The sequence below is a fragment of the Lampetra fluviatilis genome, chromosome 46, assembly GCF_964198595.1.
Source record: "Lampetra fluviatilis chromosome 46, kcLamFluv1.1, whole genome shotgun sequence".
Lineage (NCBI taxonomy): Eukaryota > Metazoa > Chordata > Hyperoartia > Petromyzontiformes > Petromyzontidae > Lampetra > Lampetra fluviatilis.
Window position 1 is genome coordinate 8441657 of NC_136320.1, and position 22274 is coordinate 8463930.

The following is a 22274-nucleotide window of genomic DNA, read 5'->3' on the forward strand; positions in this document are numbered from 1 at the left end:
ATGATGGAATAAATAAAAGAAAATAATAATTATGTGCATATGTGGAGACATAAACCTCTTCTTCTTCCACTTCGATGTTTTCATTTTCTAAATCAGGCGGATGGGTAGCAGCACGGCTTGAGGCAGTGGGGAAGGCGAAAGGAAAACGGGGGAAGGGAGGTATGACGGGGGTGGCAGGGGGGCTGTTGTGTGGGCTTCTGATGGAAGGAAACGGGGGGTGGTGTTACCCCCGGCAGGAGTAATAGCGCTCCCTGTTTAATACGGGCCAGACTCACTCACGGCAAATGATGGAAGACTTTCCCCCCGTGAGGGATTGCGTCGAAGAGTTCTTAATCTTCGAGCAGCAATTCAGGAGAGAAAGGTGAATCGACAGGCCATTCGTGAACGAGAAAAGTAGGGTTCATGCTTTGTTTTGGTTTAAAATCAGTTAATTTTAATTTGGGTTTGGGGTCTAAAACACCGAGGATGCTTGCCCCGTTCAAGTTCAGCCAAATGCCAAACAGCGATGCTGAGCCCCCCGCCGTTCCCTGCGTCGGAAGCTGCTATTACAGATTTATGTTTGCGTTTAATAATTCAATGAATGAAACTTTTCTGGGGTCTTAGTGGGAAAATAAATAAATCTCCCACACGGACCAAAGGCGCAAGTGTGAGCCAAAGCGCCCAACCGCTCGCGCACAATTAAAAAAGGAAAACCCCAACCAACACTTGTGGAAAACAAGGAATCATCGTCCGTAAAATTGGCACAATTACCGCGCCAGCTGCAGCGCCCCGACTGAAGCGGAGACTTAATTGTGAAGCGCTCTTTGGTGCATCCCTTCCCCGAGCCTCGCGACGGCGCAGGACGCACCGCCAGGCCGGGCCACGGGCGGGCGCCACGGCAGGACGGGGGAAGGAGGGGAGGGGGCGGATTAAGCGAGAATCACGGCCGCGACGGTCGTAAGCAGGGTCTTGCGAACTCCACCCCCACATCCAAACCAGCTTATGCTGCTGCTGTTGTTGTTGTCGGCCTGCAACTTCCCATTCCTGAGTAAAGGCCCCCCCCCCGCCCTTCTCTGCCGTTGATTTCATTCCCCGCAGCCGCTCCTGCACGGCCGTGTTCTCCGAACTCTGCGGTATCGCCTCTCTGCTGCTGCTGCTGCTGCCATCTCTCTCGCCGTCTCCCCCTCAGCTTCTCTTCCCTTCTCTCGCTCACCCGAGTTAATTTCGCCTCCCGTCCCTCGTCAGCTGTTTCTCTTGCTGCGACGCCTCCTTGCCCCCGCGTCCACGCCGATCCCTTTTCGCCCCCGCTCATTGCAGCCGCCGGTAAACTCCTCGCCCCCCCCCCCCCCTTTTACCCAGCCAGTGCCGATCCTCCCCCAAAAACCCACCATGACCCCCCCCCACGAAGCCGCCCACCCCCCACCCCCCGCGCCCCTCCGCCCCACCCCCCAGCCCTAGGCGTTATTTGCGCGAGGGAGAAGCGTGCGTGTAGTGCCGCAGATGCTGATATTTGAGCACTTGGTTGCCCCAGCTGGTGCATCCCGGGTGGAGATTGCGCGCAAACAGCTCGAGGCGCCGAGCAGAGGGCGCCAGGAAGGGTCTCAACACGTCTGCGAGAGAGAAAATTACAAAGCGGGGGAAATAAACAAATAAAACAGAAACGCAGGGCCTAATAAATAAATGAGCGCGCGTATTAACCACGCGCGCGTAATACGAACCGCATGTGCCTCGCCGAAACGACTCAAATGAGGAATTTGTCAAAGCAACCCGAGCACAATGTACGTAATGAGTCTCGACAAGCAATTTATCCTTCAAAGGGCCTAAAAATTATTGTCGTAATTATTATTTCATTACCAAGTTAAAACATTAAAACCTCTAATGGACACTGCTTGGAGACAAGAGCGTTAAGGATGACTGAGTAGGTTTTTGTAGTGGTGCCGCTGTAACAGCCCTCCGTTGTGTTTTGGGGTTGTGCCGCGTGTTGTTCGGCCCAATGTCCGACGTTTCGACACACGTGCCGGGAGCAGTTTCCTGAAAATGCCCCCGGCAAGTGCAGCAAAACGTCGGACATTGTGCCGGGCAACAAGGGGAACGTGAAAACACAATGGAGGGTGTCAAGGATAATGTATTATGAAGACCATGTGTTTGAGCTGTGGATGAAAACCATTAAAATGTTATTTGGCATCTTTTGGACAATCTCAAAGTGTCTCTCTTTCTCATCTCCGTCTGCAGCTTTGAGCCAAGCAGTGGTAATTCCACATTCCTATGCTGGGGGCGAACACCTCACCATAGGCCAAACACCACTGACTTCCAAAAATGTGGTACTCATTTATAGACTCCATTTAGCGTGACTGGATAATGATAATATTCAGGAGATAATTTTATTTAGATCACAACGCTAACACCGCGCTCTATTTTCAGATAAGGAAGATTTCCTAATTGTTTGAAACTTGGCTTATTGACAAAGTAACTGCTTTTGACATTGGCAAAAAATGGATGGAACGTCACCACTTCCAGAGTGGATCAACGGAGTCAGTTCTTGTCCGTGTACGTCCGACGCCACCGCCGTGTTTTACGCAAACTTCTCCCTTACGGAGCAACGGTGAACAAATTGTTTCCATCTCAATTACGGCGCCAATCGTCCGACGCGTTACGTCCGAGGCGAAAGTGCCACCTCTCGCTCACGCTAACGCTGAACCACGTGCGTCGGAAGGGCCTGAAACGTGCGTCTGAAGTCGCGTCAACGGCCCCTGGCATCGCCGACCTGTTTCTGCGTTGAATACGAACGATGTAATCTTAACACTCGAAATAGATTAAAGCTATCCCCCGTTGCAATGACAAATTCCACATTGCTATGGTGGATTTGGAAAAACGCAGGAAAATCGATAATTATTAATAACTTATTGTTGTGCATTCTTATATGATAAGTTTTAGGGTGTTGTTACAATTTTTTTTGTGTGTTTAAATGTGTTTACTCGATGAAATTGCCATAAATAAACATACATGTAGACAAAAATATACCCCCTACTTTAAACAAAGTTACCGTAGTTACTGTAGCATACTTACCACTCCAATCTTGAAGACTCTGCACGGGGTGATGTATATACGTGCAGTATTTTCATTGTTTAAGTTGTATGTATTGTATAACGCACTGTAGATAATATTTAACACTGAAATCAAGCATAGCTACTTTGTCACGCACATGGCGATGATGGCCGGACTGGTTACAGCCTTTGGAGCGGTTTCACCGGAATGGCCCGGACTGCCAGATGATGTTAGAAGCCGGATAATCGCACGCCAGATAATCGATGATCAACTGTAACTGTATGGATCCTGAAGGGAAGATGGATCAGGTCCGACCTTTGACCGGGATTTGAACTCGCGATCTTCCGATTGCGAGCCACATGCTCTTACCACTTGTCCACACGACAGGATAATCTTCCACTAAAATAATACCAAAAGCGGGAATAATGTACAGGTCTTTGTCAATCCACTGCTGGATGAAGGCCCCCCCCATGAAATGGCAGTAATGGGAGTTGTTTGGCCATACTTCACCACACTGGTGAGTGCAGATTTGTTCAAGTTGGGCGGTGGGGCGGGGTGGGAGAGACCAGGAGCTGTTCAGTAATCACTCGCTTCTCATACTAGCAGTGGCCGGGAATCGAACTTGGATCGCTGGGTTCATCGTGCGCTCGCGCTAACCACTGCGCCACCACTCCACCCCACTCTTGGACTTATTATTTAGTGAAGAGCAAATAAAATGAACCGCATTACAGCACCACTCTCAACACTGGCAATGCTCCTTTTTGTATTTTTTTATTTTTTATTCAATATATAAACCCACACAAGCTATTTATACTAATTAGCTACCTATGCAAGATGTATCCATTAATCTAATTTGCCGATTTTTTTTTTCATGCCGGTGGGGAAATATCAGTAACAGTGTGTTATTAAGGAAAGCCTGCTGCTACCGTGATGATTATTAAAGTGGCACGTCTCACTGAATCTGACAGCGTGATTTAAGAAGCGCATGCACAGCTCGGTAAACAACAACAACGATGCAGCGGGTTTACCCAGGGAGGGCCTGAGTCTCAAATACTCTTCTCCGGCAGGGTCCTGCGCATTCGGCTGACTTTGGACTCGTGCGAGCAGAGAGCCGGAGCGTGACATTTGACAACCGACACGTACCAGTGGGTACGTGTCTGCCGTCTCGTGCCACGACGCCGACGGACACCTCATCGTCGTCGACGTCGTCATCATCATCGCCGAAAACGACAATCAGTTCAGCAATCTGACGTGCGTCCACATAGGCACGTGACGATCCAGACAGCATGCAACTCGCAGGACAATCATGATTCTGGGTAACACGATTCAATTACCGAATTATTTCTCCCGGGGGCTTATTTATAACCAACTCCTTTATAACGTATGTCTTGTAAGAACTCCATCTCTCTCTCTCTCTGTGATCGCTGGGTTCTTCAGAGTGCAGTTCACAGTGGTTGGTGCACTGCGCTAAATCCCGGCGACTCGAGTTCGATTCCTGGCCATGGTTAACACCGGTGGGCGAGTGGCGATGTCTGAACCGGTCCGAAACCTGCCCCCTCTCTTCAGCAACCCACACTAACACCAGCGTGGTGAAGTATGAACAGCCTTACACGGCATAGGGAGGCCTCCATCCAGCCATGAATTGACATATAACTGCGAATGTAAAACTTCGTATGTAGTTTGTGCGGTATGTAGTTTAGTTGGTTCAGTCTGACGTTTACCACGAGCGTATAATTTGCGGAAAACATTGGTAAATAAGACTTTTACACAATTAACTCAGTGGATGCGTTGCGAGCACAGGGATCGATTTAAATTTCCGAATTGACGGATCGTTTACAAACAGTCGGCCATCAGAAAACACACAAAGCATAGCAGGGGCTCGAAGGGCGAAATTTTAGATGCCTCACTCACTCAGCAGCGGAGGCTTCTGGGAGTGAAGGATGCTGGGCACGCTGACCAGGAGCTTCCGTGTGGGGAGTTCTGGGAGACTTAAAAAGAAAAGAAAACATCGAGAGGATGAAGTCAAATCAATCGTCAACGATGACATTGCCGGCATTACACTTACAAAACGATCTTCACTCATTTACCAGCTTCACATTCCTTATTGCCATACAAATACTGGAGGAAGGGCCTTTGCTATTGATGCCCCCAGGGTCTCGAATGCTATCGCCAATAAACTGCAACTTGGATCACTACCCGTGAGATCTTCACTCTAAACTGCTCTAGAGAAGTTGTACACCCCTAGCTGCTACTGCTATTCAGTGGCCTGAAATCAAATGTAACGCTCCGGATGACCGCTGCACATCTTGAGTTTTGATTATAGTGTGCTGATCTCCTGCTGTTATGGAGTGACTCATGCTGCCAGCTATGGCTGCAAAGTTTGGTCGTACATGTTATGTATGTCGTTTATTGTTAAATTAGAATCACAGTTCCTATGATCACTGTTACGTTGTTTTTATAGCTTTATTTTGGTGATTTCGAAAATTTTTGGATTAGCCATATTTGTTTGTTGTACAGAGTTAGACTGATGACTTTAATATAAATTGTCTTATGGTTGTTATTGTTTGACTTGCATCCCACTGGGATTTTTGCACACAGTGTTGAAATACGGTGCTTTAAGATGTTTCTTGTTGTTGTTTGTTGCGGTTGCACCCGAGTCAAGAGCTGAATGGCTCACAGGTCTATACCTAATAAATGAACTGAAATGTGAATTACCCTCCAAGTCTGCCAGTAGCACCCCGAGGTACAACGAGCTTTCGAATTATGGGCTACAAATAAACGCCATTTAAAATATATCTATATTATTTGTCTCACGTTGCCAAAAGCTCTAAAATGTAAAAGGCCATGGACAGCAAAGGTCCACAGGCAAATTATTATAACTTTGTGTTCATTCTCAGCTTTTTTTTTTTTTACCGGCAAATAATATCTTCTCGGCTTGCACACACGCAGTGTTCGTCATTAGAAACTACGCAAATGAGTTGTTCGTTATGGTCTCGCTGTGGCTATGTGTCCATAATAGAGGTTTTTGGGTTAGATCGTAAGTATAAATGTGTCGATGAACCCGTCACCGCCCGACGCAGCCAATTAGTAAGGTTTGTCACAAACAGAAGGTGCCAATTCGTTACTAGTTCAACACGCCGGTTGTGTGTCGGAGAGTAGAACCCACAACATTTACAATTAGGCTATGTGTATCTGTAATCCAGACCTCGAAAAGTGGCGTTGATGGAACAAACAAAAATCACCACGCATTTATAAAAAAAGATAAAGGTGCAGCTCTGCAGTTGCTTGCTCACACCACTGCTGGTAAAAGAGCTCTCGAGTGTCCCTCCGGAGAGCAATTGGCCTACTCTTCCACGCTGCCAAGACATCTCGGAAGACGTGGGGAGTACCCACGCCGTACCCCACCAAGCGTGGACCTGCCGATCGACTGCGGTGAACCCACTGCATGCTGCTGGGCGGGCAGAGGCACTGTTTCGACTGCCCCACCGGGAGATCAAATGGAGGCGGCGACCGCCGCGTTGTAAGGTCCAGTGTGGTAAATCGTGCACCACAGCAGAGCTATGGTAACAGCACCACGCAGGGGCCATTGCCCGACATCTACAAAAGGCAACATTCTGGGCAATAGCGATTGTCTAGAACGTTGCCGATTACTTACTCACTTGCGATATTTTTTTTTCCTTTCAAGGCAATACGTAGTATCGTCTTCTTTGGGTCTTTCGGTAAAGTCACGTAGATAGGTTCAAATAAAATAACGAAAAATAACAAAAAACTACGACGTTTCGATCGAAACACAAGAGTTTTTTTTCTTCCTGATGACGAACGCTTGTGTTGAAATCGAAACGTCGTTGTTTGTTGTTATTTTTCGTTATTTTATTTGAACCTATCTACGTGACTTTACCAAAAGACCCAAAGAATATGAATTCCTGCAGTCACGAAAGCTTTAAGTCAAGTAGTATCGTCTATTAAGACATTTTAGCAATTTGAGCAGCTTAATTGCGAATCATCCAATTGTAAAACCGACATCATCACCAGCGCTGTGAAAACAATTCATAGAGATCGTACTCTTCTGGGAACCTTCCGTCGGTGAGCCCAGTTTGAACCCCCTTCATCGGGGCCCTCCTTGCCGTACCGAACTCGGGCTGCATGTCGCTGAACTTTTTATCCCCCCTCCGCTTGGTGATCGTCGCTTTGTAGCGGGCTCACGTTGAGTTTTAATTAAAAAAAAAATTCATATTTTTTTACAATAACTTTTACGTCGGTAATTGCACACGGGTTTCTGTGGGTTTGCAAGTACCGCTCCACGTCTGGCGTCGCTGCAACGCGTCCCAGCACCAGCGTCTCGTACGGCTTCTTGTGCGTCGAGTCCAGCGGGAAGACGAACTCCCCGTGGCTCGTCACCTACGCGCGTCGAGCGACCCAATGTGTCCCGTGGGCAGCGGCGACGTCAACGGCAGCGAAACGGGGGGGGGGGGGGGGGGGGGAGGGGGCTCACGTTAGCGCTCGCCGCGTGGGTTTTTAGGTTTTCTTAATTTTTTTACATTTTCATTTGAAAAGGTTTCAAGTTTTTATTTCGAATGTAAAATCACCACCCTCACTCAATGGGGGTATCAGAGGTTGTATTTTAGGTTAGATCTCGTAAACATAAATGTGTCGTTAAACCCGCCACACAGGAAATTACTGAGGTATTTCGCGTAAACAAAACTTGCCGATTCGTCACTAGTTCAGCACACCGGTGTCGGAGAGAAAGCCCACAACATTTACAATTCGAGCTTCGACGCTGCACTGGTAATAACGACGAGGTTCATCAGGCGACAGCCAGAGTTGTGAAAGCCTACGTGTTAAACCAATTTCTCAAAGACAAAAGTGGGTCAAACACAGAAAGATACAACAATGCACATAAGTAAAAGCAATGGGGGGGAGGTAGTGAGTTCCGCATTCCCTCCGGAGCCAAAACCAGAATCATTACTGAGACTGCAGGAGGAATCAGATGAGCTGTGAAGATCTTATTCTTAGGTTTTTTCGGTAAAGTCACGCAGGTAAAACATTAAAATTAATGAAAGTAAAATAAAATAAAAATCACGACGTTTCGGAGGCAACACAAGTCTCCGTCATCAGGTGGGACCGTCACAGCCAGATTTGCTGCATCAAGTGAGGCAATGATTCAAGATGTAATCCCTTAAAAGCAAGTTGAGGGGGGAGGAGAGGGGGGCGGAGCTCATTTGAATGTGGTAGCCAATGAATGGAACGTATCGGGAGGGAGGGGGGCGGGGCTCAAAGACGGCACGACGTGTCACGTAGAACGCCTCGGGAGGGGGAGGGGGGGGCGGGGCCAAAAGAATGCACGACGTGGTACACGTCAACGGCGTGGACATGGTTGTGCGCAAGCAACTACTGCTGCACACGCCAACGCATTGGACAGAGAGGGGGGGGAGGGGAGGCCAAACGAGAGTGTGGTGCAAGTGTACGTGGACATGTGTGTGTACAAGCACCTGTTGATACACATGATAGAAAAGAACGAAAATGCCCATGTTTATACCAGTGCTGGCTGAACAATGAAGAGAGTACTGTTAAACACTGGATATGTTAACACTCGGTAAAGTAAAGTAAAATAGTGCCTGTCAGATAAGATGGTCCAAAAATGTGTAATTAAGTCTTTTTGCGTGGTTGATAACATCTTTCCAATGATTACTAAGTTTGTACCCATCATCACGGTTGAAATTATGTCTGTGTTTGTATATTTGTATGGCTTCGTGTACAAACCTTTGATGGTAGCCAGGAGGTTTGCAGAGAACCTTGGTCTCGGAAAAGGCAATTTCATGAGAGCCCACCGAGTTGTAGCAATGATCGGCAACGGCCGAAGAATCAGTTCTGCCGTGTTTCAGATCTGACTTGTGCTCGCGGACACGATCAGAAACATGACGTTTCGTTTCTCCAATGTAGCAATCACCACAAATGCAACTCAATTTGTAGACTCCAGGATACTGTAAGTCAGGAACGACATCCTTCACAGATGGGATCAGATCACGGATTTTATGCACCGTACTGATCCCATCTGTGAAGGATGTCGTTCCTGACTTACAGTATCCTGGAGTCTACAAATTGAGTTGCATTTGTGGTGATTGCTACATTGGAGAAACGAAACGTCATGTTTCTGATCGTGTCCGCGAGCACAAGTCAGATCTGAAACACGGCAGAACTGATTCTTCGGCCGTTGCCGATCATTGCTACAACTCGGTGGGCTCTCATGAAATTGTCTTTTCCGAGACCAAGGTTCTCTGCAAACCCCCTGGCTACCATCAAAGGTTTGTACACGAAGCCATACAAATATACAAACACAGACATAATTTCAACCGTGATGATGGGTACAAACTTAGTAATCATTGTAAAGATGTTATCAACCACGCAAAAAAGACTTAATTACACATTTTTGGACCATCTTATCTGACAGGCACTATTTTACTTTACTTTACCGAGTGTTAACATCTCCAGTGTTTAACAGTACTCTCTTCATTGTTCAGCCAGCACTGGTATAAACATGGGCATTTTCGTTCTTTTCTATCATGTGTATCAACAGGTGCTTGTACACACACATGTCCACGTACACTTGCACCACACTCTCGTTTGGCCTCCCCGCCCCCCCTCTCTGTCCAATGCGTTGGCGTGTGCAGCAGTAGTTGCTTGCGCACAACCACGTCCACGCCGTTGACGTGTACCACGTCGTGCATTCTTTTGGCCCCGCCCCCCCCTCCCCCTCCCGAGGCGTTCTACGTGACACGTCGTGCCGTCTTTGAGCCCCGCCCCCATCCCTCCCGATACGTTCCATTCATTGGCTACCACATTCTGATGAGCTCCGCCCCCCTCTCCTCCCCCCTCAACTTGCTTTTAAGGGATTACATCTTGAATCATTGCCTCACTTGATGCAGCAAATCTGGCTGTGACGGTCCCACCTGATGACGGAGACTTGTGTTGCCTCCGAAACGTCGTGATTTTTATTTTACTTTCATTAATTTTAATGTTTTACCTACGTGACTTTACCGAAAAAACCTAAGAATATGAATCCTTGCAGTCACGAAAGCTTCAAATCTAGAATTAATGTGAAGCTCTTTTTCACGGATGTCCAGCATGGGCAGGTCAGCTACGGAGACTCGGAGCGCACCGGGACCGCAGCTGGCAAGGCCCGGCCACCCAGCATGCACTGTGCTAGCTAGATGATGTCTCTCTCGCCTGGTATGCAGGAGGTCGTGAGTTTGATCCCGACCCCGTCGCCTGCTGTGTATTTGGAGCTTGCGTGTCTCTCACTACCTGTGGTCGCGTGGATTTTTCTCCGGGTCCTCCGGTTTTTCCCTCCACATTTAGAAACACGAGTTCAGAGTATTTGGCTGCGAATATAAATTCCCACACGTGACAAGCCATTGCTATTGACTGTGTGTTGTCTCGGTGTGGTCTGGGACTATATTTGATGCATTGTTGTCTTACCAAAGGTTGCATTTAGTGTTGAAAACTCTGCAGGAATTCATGTATTTGTGCAAAATTTGTACTTGTTGGCGACGTACATTTTCTCTAATTTGCACTCCTATCGTTTTTCGTATTGTTGTAAATTGCCGACCCGCCCCTTACTGGACATCTGTGGGAATAAAAAAAAAAGCTTCACAACTCCCCGGATTCCTCCAGTAAGAAACACAACATTCTGACGTAGGCTCGGTAACCACCGTCCACCATCGCCGAGTCCGCCGCTCACCTTGACCCAGTGCCACTCGACGGCGTCGCTCACGCGCCACGACGGGTACAGCTCCCGCTTGACAAACTGCAGGAGCCTCTGGCGGTTGGTGACCCAGGTGAGGACGAGGCAGCCCGGAGATGCCAACGCCGGCACCGGCAGACGCGCGATCTGCCACTCTGGCAGCGCGCAGTACCTGTGGGAACGCGGCGGCGCGGTTTTGTCATCGCAGCAGCAGCAGCAGCGCGAGTGGACGTTCTATATTCTGCCAACGACGCGTGGTTTGTGGGGTGGGGGGGCGGCATTTTCGTTTTCTTGGTGACAACTTTCAAATTATTCAAGTCAAAAGGCAAACTGAAAATCGCACTCCACAAAAAGTTAAAAACTTGAAACGGCCCGCAATGCAATGCTGATTTGTCATGAGCTGGAACTCCACACTGCAGCCAGTCCCAGTTTAGTTGGCTTTCGTCCGTGCCACCGCTCCTCAAGTATAAACGAACGTTTACGAAGATGGCATAAGCGTGCTCGCACACCTTTTGCTCCTCTTGACAGACTTGTTTTCCCAGGGCGGGTCCAAAACGATCAAATCGAACGTCCCATCTGAGCGCAACGGAGCACACGAGGGGAAAAGCACTGGGTCAACGGCGCATACCTGCGTGCGTGCGTAGTGACATCGGGGATGTCACTGTATGGTGCCGGCCTGAGAGGGCCATGGCGTGTGATGCACCGTCATCACGTACACCCCGTAGGCGGGTGTAGTACCAACCCTAGCGGGGCTTGGCGTGCGCTGGGATAGCGGCACCAAGCATAGCGTGTAGTGCGGGCTCCCAAGAGGGGGAGCGGGAGAGTGTCAGCCCAAGGGCAGGGTTGCCCCGGGCTATGGCACTCTGGTTGACCCCGTAGACATGTGATCTGGAGCGTCCACAGAGAGGCCCCCAGGTGGGGGGACTAGGGGGTGATCACGTGTCCAGTGAGAGCTCTCGAGAGGGATCGAGAGAGAACGAGAATGTTCGAGAAGGGGGCGGGGCCGAGGGCGGAGCGGCCCCGACCGTAGGGGGATATAAGGCGGGTTCCTGAGAGGGACCGGGGTCGCTGCATTCTACAAGCGGGAAGCTCTACGTCTACAAGCTGGAAGCTCAACACCTACGAGCGGGAAGCTCTACTTCTCAATCTGAGGCTCTTCGTCCTACGAGGCAACCACGTGGTCGGGACCCGAGTGAGGGTCCGACCCTTCATAGCAGTAACTCCTCTGTATAGAGTAGTTAGCTGGGTGGTCACCACCCTAGGCTGTATCTGGTGAAGGGGCAGTTACCCCTTCGTGTTACGTGTTACAAATAAATGTGTTGCCTCTAAAAGGAACGTCTGTGACTCAGTCGGACTCACTACACGTGCATAAGTACGGGTGCACGGCCCACACACGGCATCACCCACAGCAGTCGTCGTCACCCACCCTACGCGCTTTTATTCACCGGTCCTATTTTATAGTGCCGCTTGTTGTTGGCCGTTTGGCGTTTCGCGCCCGTGCTCAGCGATCGTCATAATAATCGAATCTGCGTTTGAATGCAAATTCGTGTTTTCTTTAGTATTCATGGATAGCCCTTCACTCAAGGCGCTTGACATCTTTTTTGTTTATTGTGACAGAACGGAATGATTTAGATGACGTGCAAAGGGTTGAGAGATGAGTGATAGCGTTAGAGGGGTGTAATACATGGGTATCATGGCAGGGTAGGGGAGGGATGAAATCGAGTGGAGGGGCGAAGGGTAGGGAAGAGAAAGAGAGTGGGGAAAGAGAGAAGTGGCGAGGCTTTGGAGGAGAAGAATGGAATGCGGTGAAGGACGGAGACCGCTTCATCTACTGGGGAAAGTTGATTCCAGTGGAGGGGAGCAAGGAGGGGGATGAACCCAAACCAGGATTGAGCACAGGGACAAAGGACAGAGAGGAGATTTGGAATGAAGAGGACGAGAGGGGACACGGAAGGGGATCAGAGGTAGATGAGGTGGGGCAAGGCCATGGAGAAATTTAAAGACCAGCGTCTTGTTATCTAACAATAAAAAAAAACAATATGGCTACATACTACCTATACGCTGCCGTTTTTCAATTCACCGTTGAATGGATCACTGACTCTGCAACGTATTTCAACCGAAAGTCCTGAACCACAGCCTCATTCACGTCAGCCTTCAATGCGCGCCCGTTCTCTCCGCCCGTGTGCGAGACCAACGAACCGACAAAATAGATAACTTAACACGTAGGCCTTCGCGACCAATGTCATCCATAAGAGGTTTTTTTTGGGTTAGATCACGTAAATATATAAATGTGTCATTAAAACCCGCCACCACCCGACACAGCCAACTAGTAAGGGTTGTCACGTAAACAGAAGATGCCAATTCGTCATTAGTACAGCACTATTGTAGTGTGTAGTGTAGTGTATAGTAGTGTAGTGTATAGTAGTGTAGTGTATAGTGTAGTGTATAGTGTAGTGTAGTGTACTAGTACAGCACGCCGGTGTGTTGGAGAGCCAAGCCACAACATTTACAATCTGAGTACGACGTTTCGCCAGTAATTACAACTAGCTTCATCAGGCGACAGCCAGATTTGTGGAGAAGTCTTACTGTTTCGTTCCTTATATAGAGGCGTAGATGTGGTGGCCACACTTCTGCGCTCTTGCACAAAGTGGGGTGGGGGGGGATTAATAAGCCAACGTACATTATGCATGCGCATTATGCAGGAGTAACTGATAAACGAGCCAGATGTTTGGAAAAACAAAACATCCGAGTAAGATTTGGCAAGATACATAAAATACAGAAATTAATATCTGGTACAAAAGATGTATTACCGAAGCTATCAACAGAAGGTGTGTACAGGATTAACTGCACTTGTGGCAAATGTTATGTTGGGCAAACAGGACGAATGATCAGCACGAGACTAAAAGAACATCAGAGAAATATTAAAAACTCCCAAATGCAGCTGTCAGCAGTAGCAGAACACGAGTGCCAACAATGACACTCAATTGATTTTGATGTGGAAGTTATGTGCAAAACTAGCTCCTACTTGGCCAAGACTAATTAGATAATCTATCAAAATGGAAAGAAATAAAAAATAATTTTAACCGTTCGGATAGTACATTGTTTAAATGCATTCCTATACAGGGCAACATACTTCAAAAGGGATTACCGTTGGTAGGCTGTTTTAATACACACAATGGACAGGAAGGACAAGATCAAAGGGCTCGCATAATGCGCATGCACAACGTATTTTGGCTCATTAATCCCCACCCCCCCACTTTGCACAAGAGCGCAGAAGCATGGTCACCACATCTACACCTCTATATAAGGAACGAAACAGGTAGACTTCTCCACAAATCTGGCTGTCGCCCAATCAAGCTAGTTGTAATTACTGGCGAAACGTCGTACTCAGATTGTAAATGTTGTGGCTTGGCTCTCCAACACACCGGTTAGTGCTGTACTAGTGACGAATTGGCACGTTCTGTTTACGTGACAACCCTTACTAGTTGGCCGTGTCGGATGGTGGCGGGTTTAAACGACACATTTATATATTTACGCGATCTAACCCAAAAAAACCTCTTATGGAAAACTTATAGCGTGAGCTCACACCGCGTGTGGCTCTTGACAGCCGTGTGTGTGCGTGTGTGCGTGTGTGCGCGTGTGCGTGTGTGGCAATGCCTGAGGACTCCGAGGGCGCCCACGGCATGCGACACTTACTCCGGAAGGGCTGCGATGAAGCTACGTCGAGATCAAACATGAGCCACTTTGCGAGACCAAAAATAGAAATCCACCGAGGAGCCGCCTGGCAAACGTTCGCAAGCCAAGTTTGCAAACCCCCCTGGTGAGAAGACGGGGGAATGTGCGTCTGCGATCCGTGACACATTCTAATTTACTCAGCATTACTCAGCCCGCTTGTCTTGGGAGCGGCCCCGGTAAACCTGAATCGCTCCCCATGTGCCTGCGGGTTTGTACCCACGTGATGTCCGACACGTTGACCCGACGATTCGCATCCACGTCCTGTTGTGAGCTTCGTCGGGAGCTGAGTGGAGCGGCTCAATTTGTGCCACGTTGCCAGCTGCCGCTGGCGTGTGATGTAGGCCGCCCCGATGTTATTTATGACAAAATTAATAAAGCAGGCCATACGTCTCCTGCACATATTAATCTCTCCACGTACAAAAGATTCAAGTATTTCTTAAGCGACTCATCTGCACGCATAATTTCAGCAGCATTGATTTCAACACAAGTGAACTCAACCGGTTTCGACATTCAGTGCCCCATCAGCAGTCAGGCTAGCTTCAAACAATGCTGGTAGACTGCCGATCTTACACGCTCTCTTTACGCTATGGGTGTCCGAGATGTTAATTGTTCTCAAGGTCACCTGTTCATACAAGATCACCACTTTCGTGCATACGTGGTGAACGCTGGACATTGTGAGGAATAATACGCGCCGGTTCCGCACTAAGACGAGTAGTATTAAAAGTAGATATTATCTTAATGTTGTAAAATTATCATCCATGATGCCTAAAATCTACAACACTGGATGTATCTGTTACCTGCCCATTATTGAATACTTCACAGTACATGCCAATCTGAGATATTTTCATTTGCGGATACCCAGCTGATCGCTGCCATCTGAACACTTCAATTCTGCACCACCCCCCCCCGCCCACCCCCAGCCAAAACCACCACGGTCCGTCCCCGTGAGACAACTCAAGCCGGCACGAGACGTCTTACACTGCAGCAGCGGTTCGAGTCGCGCGACGTCAGACAGGAGGAAGCTGCACCTGGGCGGCAGCACGTACTCGTGTCCGTTAAAATCCACGACGCTCGGCCCCCGCCGCCGGTTTTCCACCACGCGGCCCACCACCGTCTTGGCCGTCAGCTCTGTCGTCCCCGCTCCCGCGTCCTCCAGCACCAGAACGTCGCTCGCTCGCTCCGGCAGACTCCCCCTTCCCACGGCATCGGCGGCGTCGGCGTCGCACAGCTCGGCCAGCGGATCCGGTTCCGCGTCGACAGCCACGTCGCGACAGGCGCGGCAGCAGGTGTCGCGACACCCGGCACGGCTCGCCGGTGCCGCTGCACCTCCCGATTCCTTCACGTTGGGCGTCTCGGCGGCGGGAGCCCGGCTGCTGTGGTTGCGCTGGGTGCCGCGTCGCGGTTCCTGTTCCCCATCGGGGACATAGTCCGTGCCGGGACAGTGTCGCCGTGGTGATGACGGCTCGACAGGGCCCGGAATGAGAGTGCCAGGCAGCAGGAGATTCCGTTGACGTCCCAGGTCTATGAGATTCCTCGAGCCCTCCAGCACAAAATCTCTGATCTGAATCCAAACGCAGATTTTTTGAAATACACTTTTGTGTTTTTTTGGGGTTCGCACACTGGACTCGCAATCCAGAGAATGCCGGTTCAATCTCCCGGGGCTGTCGTGGCAAGTTTCTTAAATCCGCCCACCGTCTCTGAGCACCCAGTCGTATAAATGGGTAAGGCACAGTCTATTGGTAGGTCATGTGTGTGGTGGGGTAAAGTGTGGGTACTCCTGCTGTTTCCAATATGTCTGGCCAGCATTGAAGTATAGACCAAATAGAGATAGTCCCTGAGTTACGATGGTCCGTTTTACGATATTTCGATCTCATGACGGCAATAGCGATACGACAAAATTTTAAGATATTTTAAATTTCGCGCTGCAGGCAAACGCAGCAGGGTACGAGGTACGATACTGTACGTTGGGATTTCATTTTAGAGTTACCACGATACGATACGTTCAATGCATGTTAAAAGTTTTTTGTATAGCAGATAGGATTGTTTCCTGAAAAAACTTTCCATTAAATTGCAGTTCATATAGGTAGGCTAGAATTTACCTTGTTTTTTTACTTTACATTTTGCTGTGCAATACAGTATTGTAATAAAAAATACATACAGTATATAGTTTATGCAGTACGGTACTGTAAATCGCCCTGTTTTGCTAAATTATCACCATTCTTTAAGACTCCTGGGTAGGCTAGGCCATCTTCGACTTACGATATTTTTGACTGACGATGGGGTCGTCGTAACGCATCTCCATCGTAAGTAGAGGACTACCTGTACCCACCGGAGGGACTCTTTCTAGCTCACTCTAGTGGAGGCCCTTCCGCCAGCAGTGGCGTGAGCGTGCAGTTGCCGAGAGATACACCTTCACACATTGCGGGCAAGGCCACCGCATGAGTAAGGGGGATAATGCGTTCTTCTACTTGTTCAATCACGCACGTGCGGTGCGTTTTATACATTCCAAAAAAATAATTTTCTAAATTTCACACAGCGACGCACTCTACAAATTCACTTCGTAGAGCGTCTGTTCACGTTTCCCTTACAATGTATTTTGCAAATTCAGTCGCTGTCGCCGAATGTTACCGTTAAACACAACTTACCGTTTGGTGGTAAGCCAAGGCATCAATCTCCCCCTGATTCATGTCGTTCCTCTTTCTTTTGCGCTTTCTCTGCAAAAAACAAGAGAGAAAAAAAGCGGCTTTCAATTACGTTTTTTTATATTCCTTTGGCTCGTTAATCAATCGGTCGAGATCGTGACACTACAAAGCAAAAACAACATCAAATATTAAAATAGGTAAAGGTGCAGCCCTGCAATTTGCTCGCTCACGCCACTGCTTGCGGAAGATCTTCCACGAGAGGGAGCACTAGAGAGCCGACTATAGGAGGTATTTGGCCACACGTTACTCCACCACACCTTGCCAAATGACTGTGGTGTAACCATTTATACTGTTGGGTGGATAGAGGCAGAGGGGGATTTAATAACCTCATCAATCCAGTTAACTCTGGATCCCTAGACCAGTATGCTAATCATTACCCCATAGCAGCATTCCTCATCACGGTACATGGAATGTAATCTTGCAAAAAATATTTTCACGTGAGAGGATTACATTCCACGTGTGAACGCGAGGACAATTCAGCAACACAACGAATATCATAACATCTGACCCGCAAAATACTCAAAGAGTATTGCGTGGTGCTCATAGTGTAGCGCCAATACTAACCCAGTCGTAGAAATTCCACATTCATGTGATGGGGCCTAGTCTAGCCAAAATAAAACCACCACGACTTTACCTCTCAAGTGGTGCAGCATCACATGATCATTGGCACCTCCGATTAGCGCGGTTGGCAACGTACGGTGCGAAAAAAGTTCGACATCCATACATACGTGATCAATTAATCTAAACTGCAGAGCAAATGGGTTAGTTCAGTCAGCCATTACCTAGATCTCACCCGTCATTAGTGTTGTCATTGTTCTGTAAATAAACTGAAGAATGTGGAATAACGTATATTTTATAGATAAACAAAATACATGCTTCAAGCCCATCAGTAAATCCTTCCAGACATCCATATCCACTGAGCCTCAGCCTTCAATCTCTCCGTTAAGATGACAATGACAAGTGAGGATTAAACCGTAGTCATGCATTTTTTGTTATTAAGTTGTAAATACCAAGCTGCATGATTGAGTTTCAAGTAAACGTCTTAGATGCCAATTAAAATGTAGTATTTTATCAATGAGTTATTTGTTGTAAAATACATTTTATATAGCGTCATTCATGCCAGCAGTATCACACAACGCTGTACATTAATTATATATAAGGACCAAATCCCCATATACGTGGTTGGCTACGTATGGCGCAAAAGAAGCCCAACACACAGACATACATACCGAGCAAATGAAAACCCCTACGGCTACCAAGCAAAATAAAAAATGAATAAACAAATTAAGAAATGGCACTAAAACAAAAAGCACAAACAACAACAACAAAAAGTGATCAAAACCAGGTATGGTGGACATCCCCCATGACCATGAAGGCTTGTTCCCACATCACCAAGTCCAGCTTCTGAACTTGGTGCTGCCATTGGGCCACGATCTTTCCGCCGACTTGGAATTCTACCTTAACGGTACTGCCCAGCAGCGCGATGGTGCCATCTCCTCCGTCCTCCACCTGCCTCTCGCCGCACGCCGCAGTCTCCGCACTGGCCGCGGCAGCGATGTGCGGGCGCGGCTGGTGAAAGTATTCCGCGTTGAACCGCAACCCCGAAGCCGGGCTGTCCGCCTCCGCCGTGCTCTCCGCTGCCGAATTCACGTGGGCGAGGTGATCCAGCAGCCAGCCGAATTCACTCTCGGCGACGATGGACATCGCAGAGCCCCGCTGCGGTCACTGGGGAGGGGTGTTTTGTTTGATTTTGTCCCGTGCGAATCTCCTAGAAGGGAAGACAAACGGTACGAGTTTATCACCATGATGCACTTCGTTTAAAATGTGCAACCCTGCCATTGCTGTCTCGCTCAACATGCCGACAGAAGTGCCTCTGCTGGAGGGACATCTCGAGTGCCCTTCTTTGGGGGTCCTTGGTCTCCTCTTCAACGCTGGCCAGACGTCTTGGAAGACGTTGGGGGTTTGGTGGGGGGGGTAACCCCCGCTTATCCCCCCATCAAACACGACATGCTGATCCAACTGTGGTGTTACCCATTAATAATACTACAGGGTGGACCAGAGCTGGGGAGGCGATTTAAGAAATTCGCACCATCCTCAACAACCAACCACTTCGGCACTGCAAGTACAATGTGCCAACCATTAACACCACAGCAGCATCCAAACACATTCCTGCGGAGGGAGCTGGCAGGAACGTTGGGTTGCTCGGTCAATGGCCAGGGTCAATGGCGGCGTGGTGTATTCCGCAAATATGCCCGACTGTGAGGGCGGGCACAAGCCGGCGTGAGTAGGTTAAACGTTGAGTTTTATAAGGGCACCACGGGGTGACCAGCCCCTCCTCACCCAGCCCCACCCCTCCCACCCAGCCCCTCCCATCCTCAACCAGCCCCTCCCCTCCCCACCTTCCCCAACCAGCCCCTCCTCACCCTCCCCTCTCCACCCAGCCTCTCCCCGCCCTCCCCTCTCCACCCAGCCCCACCCTTCCTATTTTTGGATGCACGACGGACGGACACAATAATCCCCTGTGGGCTGGTGTAGTAACCAGGAGGTTCCTACCAGTATGACGAGGATAATGCCCTCGACACAGCGAAAGAGACGTGTCACGTAGAAATGAGACGGAGTTGATTCGACGAGAGGCAAACTTTTATGGGAACGAGTGGGACCGTCAATGCCGCCGCGATTGTTTTTGTTGTTTTTCCTCCGGCCACTTTGTCAATCCACTGCTGGATGAAAACCCTCCCGGGCAACTGGGTCTGGTCGTGGGGGTTGGTTCGACCATACTTCACTGCGCGGGTTGGTAATGGCGTGCAGTGCCGCCCACGAATGTATTAGATTCATAAAGCGCCCTTAAACAATCTTTCTCAGGGTGCAAATAATGCAATACGATTGTACTGCACATTCGATTGTCAAAGTAATGTTAATGCAGTATATCACTGCGCTACTTACTATAGTTCTGATGCATCACTTCTAACGGACAGCAGCACTGTATCTTGCATGAATGCAATGATATCGCACTCCGCATTTCATGAGTAATGAAATGTTCCCGCTGTACCCAATGCGTTCAAATTGTGTGAATGTAATATTATTGCAACGCAATGTGCGTATTACACTTCTTCGTATGGGGCCGAGGTTGACGTGCAGCAGCAATAGCTTATGTAACCTGACGTTGGGGTGATTAATGAGCCAGATAATTGCCGCAGGAGGAGCGAAGGGTATCCCTGCGATGCATTCTTCGTATAAGTTCCGCAGTGCGAGCCCGTGGGTCTCTCTGTATGCGAGTCTATGGCTCTGTAAGTGGATGTACAGGATAGACCTCCGTGTGAGTTTATGGGTTTCAGTGCGAGTCTATGGGTATCAGCGTGCATCTAAAGATATAGCTTCTTCGTGTGGATAATGATGATGATGACGATGTCGAGCAACAGCTATGATTTTAAATTGAGGTCCACAATAGAGGTTTTTGGGTGAAATCGCGTAAATATAAATGCGTCGGGTTTTTTTTAAACTGCATAGAATTTATTATTTAACAGTGATTCACGTTCGTGCAATTTGTTTCGATTTCTCATGGACACAGCAGTTGTTTTTTTATCTCCGATTCCCACTCGCTTCGTGGCTGTCGTTTCACGTGTTACTTCATTTATTTGTTAAACCCGCCACCACCCTACACAGCCAATTAGTGAGGTTCGTCACGTAAACAAAACGTGTCAATTCGTTACCAGTCCAGCACATCGGTGTGTTGTAAGAGCAAACCACACAACATTTACCCACAACATACGAGCCATTTAATTGTATCAGGAGGGCGTTGAGACGTCACGCGGTTCTTCTGTTCTGCGTCATCACGGTCGCCCTATCCAGAGCAAGAGACCGTGCAACTTGCCAAACGAAGCCAATGCCCCGATCCACAAACTACGAAGGAGACGTCACAGCGATGATAACGCGACTACCTCCGCTTGCTCCTGACGCGACCGTCTGCTCCCTTGACCACCTGAATGTGAAGGTGTCGCCGTTGCTCTGCATCTACATCAGCGGCCGTACGACGACACGAAGAAGCAGCGGACAGTCGTGGCAAACTCTCGCCAGAGTTTGCGATCTCCCACTTGAGCATCAAGCATTCGCGTCGACCATCCGAGTGTAATGCCATTGCATCCACAAAATGCCGTGCTGCTGCTGCTGCTGCACATGCATTTACGAATGCATTGTTAATGCCGTAGCAATGTTGTGTTATTGCATGGTTGTTGTTGTTATTGTACCGTGAGTAGGAACTGCTGAGTGTTGATGTCGCTGGTGCCGCGCGAACGCATCGAGTGCCCCTTCAGAGACCACGCGGAAAGCACGTGGAGCCAACGGCGGTGACGTGTTGACACGCACTTGTGTCCGTGTGAAACCCGTACCGGAATTAAATCATTACGAACAATGGTTCCGGGCACTATTATGTGTGGGGGGGGGGGTTTCTTGTTTTATGATTTTTAATGTTGTAACTTCGCTGTGTGTGAATGCGAAAGTCAAAATAATTGTTATGAAAAAGTTTCATATTCCAGTGCAAGTTGCCGATATTTCATTTGCATATGTTGTTTCAGCAGAGTATTTAATAATAATATATATTTTTGGCATGTTGGTAATATGAAAGATTCCACGAACCCCATGTTACCCTTATTGAGTAATGAGTATCCCTCCTACACGGAAGAACGCAATGGGCATTTAACGTTAGGTCATTTAGATCATTAACAGTGTTACTAGTTTGGGTGAATAACGGTGCAGGAATGTGAGGCCCTGTTAATTTAGTTTAAATTTTGAAGGAAATATAAAGTCAAAGTGATGTCTTGATCCAATAAGCGTGAAGGCGATGTTCATCTGTTTATAGGCTTGGGGGCCGTCAATAAATGACGTCACGCACCTAGGGGGGGGAGGGGGATCAGATATTTGTGGCGATGTGTGACGATGGGGGAGGGGGGGTTTGAGAAATGTGACGTCACATCAAAATGCGCAACTTTAAATAAATATTTATGAAATAGAATTGTTATAACAACACTAATTTTGATTAATTTTCATGATTAACTATATTATTATTTAAATTTACT

At 48.4% G+C, this 22274-nt stretch overlaps 1 protein-coding gene across 1 annotated transcript; it reads right to left on the reverse strand.

The window, feature by feature from the left end:
• Window positions 1–1440: 1440 nt before the first annotated feature.
• METTL4 (methyltransferase 4, N6-adenosine) lies at window positions 1441–21472 on the reverse strand. The gene is made up of 10 exons (XM_078876814.1): window positions 21447–21472; window positions 21141–21213; window positions 18661–18970; window positions 17146–17214; window positions 15479–16061; window positions 11275–11341; window positions 10763–10937; window positions 7319–7422; window positions 4936–5012; window positions 1441–1589 (listed from the first exon to the last, which is right to left on the reverse strand). Exons 3-10 carry the CDS (start codon window positions 18904–18906, stop codon window positions 1441–1443), a joined length of 1470 nt encoding a protein of 489 aa, XP_078732940.1. The 5' UTR covers window positions 18907–18970; window positions 21141–21213; window positions 21447–21472.
• Window positions 21473–22274: the final 802 nt, after the last annotated feature.

Coding starts and splice junctions, on each gene's coding strand:
- METTL4 (XM_078876814.1), bottom strand. CDS start 18,906: ATGTCCATCGTCGCCGAGAGTGAATTCGGCTGGCTGCTGGATCACCTC. Junction 17,215..18,660: donor TGCTGGGCAGTACCGTTAAG/GTAGAATTCCAA, acceptor TGTTTTTTGCAG/AGAAAGCGCAAAAGAAAGAG. Junction 10,938..11,274: donor TCTGTCAAGAGGAGCAAAAG/GTGTGCGAGCAC, acceptor GCGTTCCCACAG/GTACTGCGCGCTGCCAGAGT.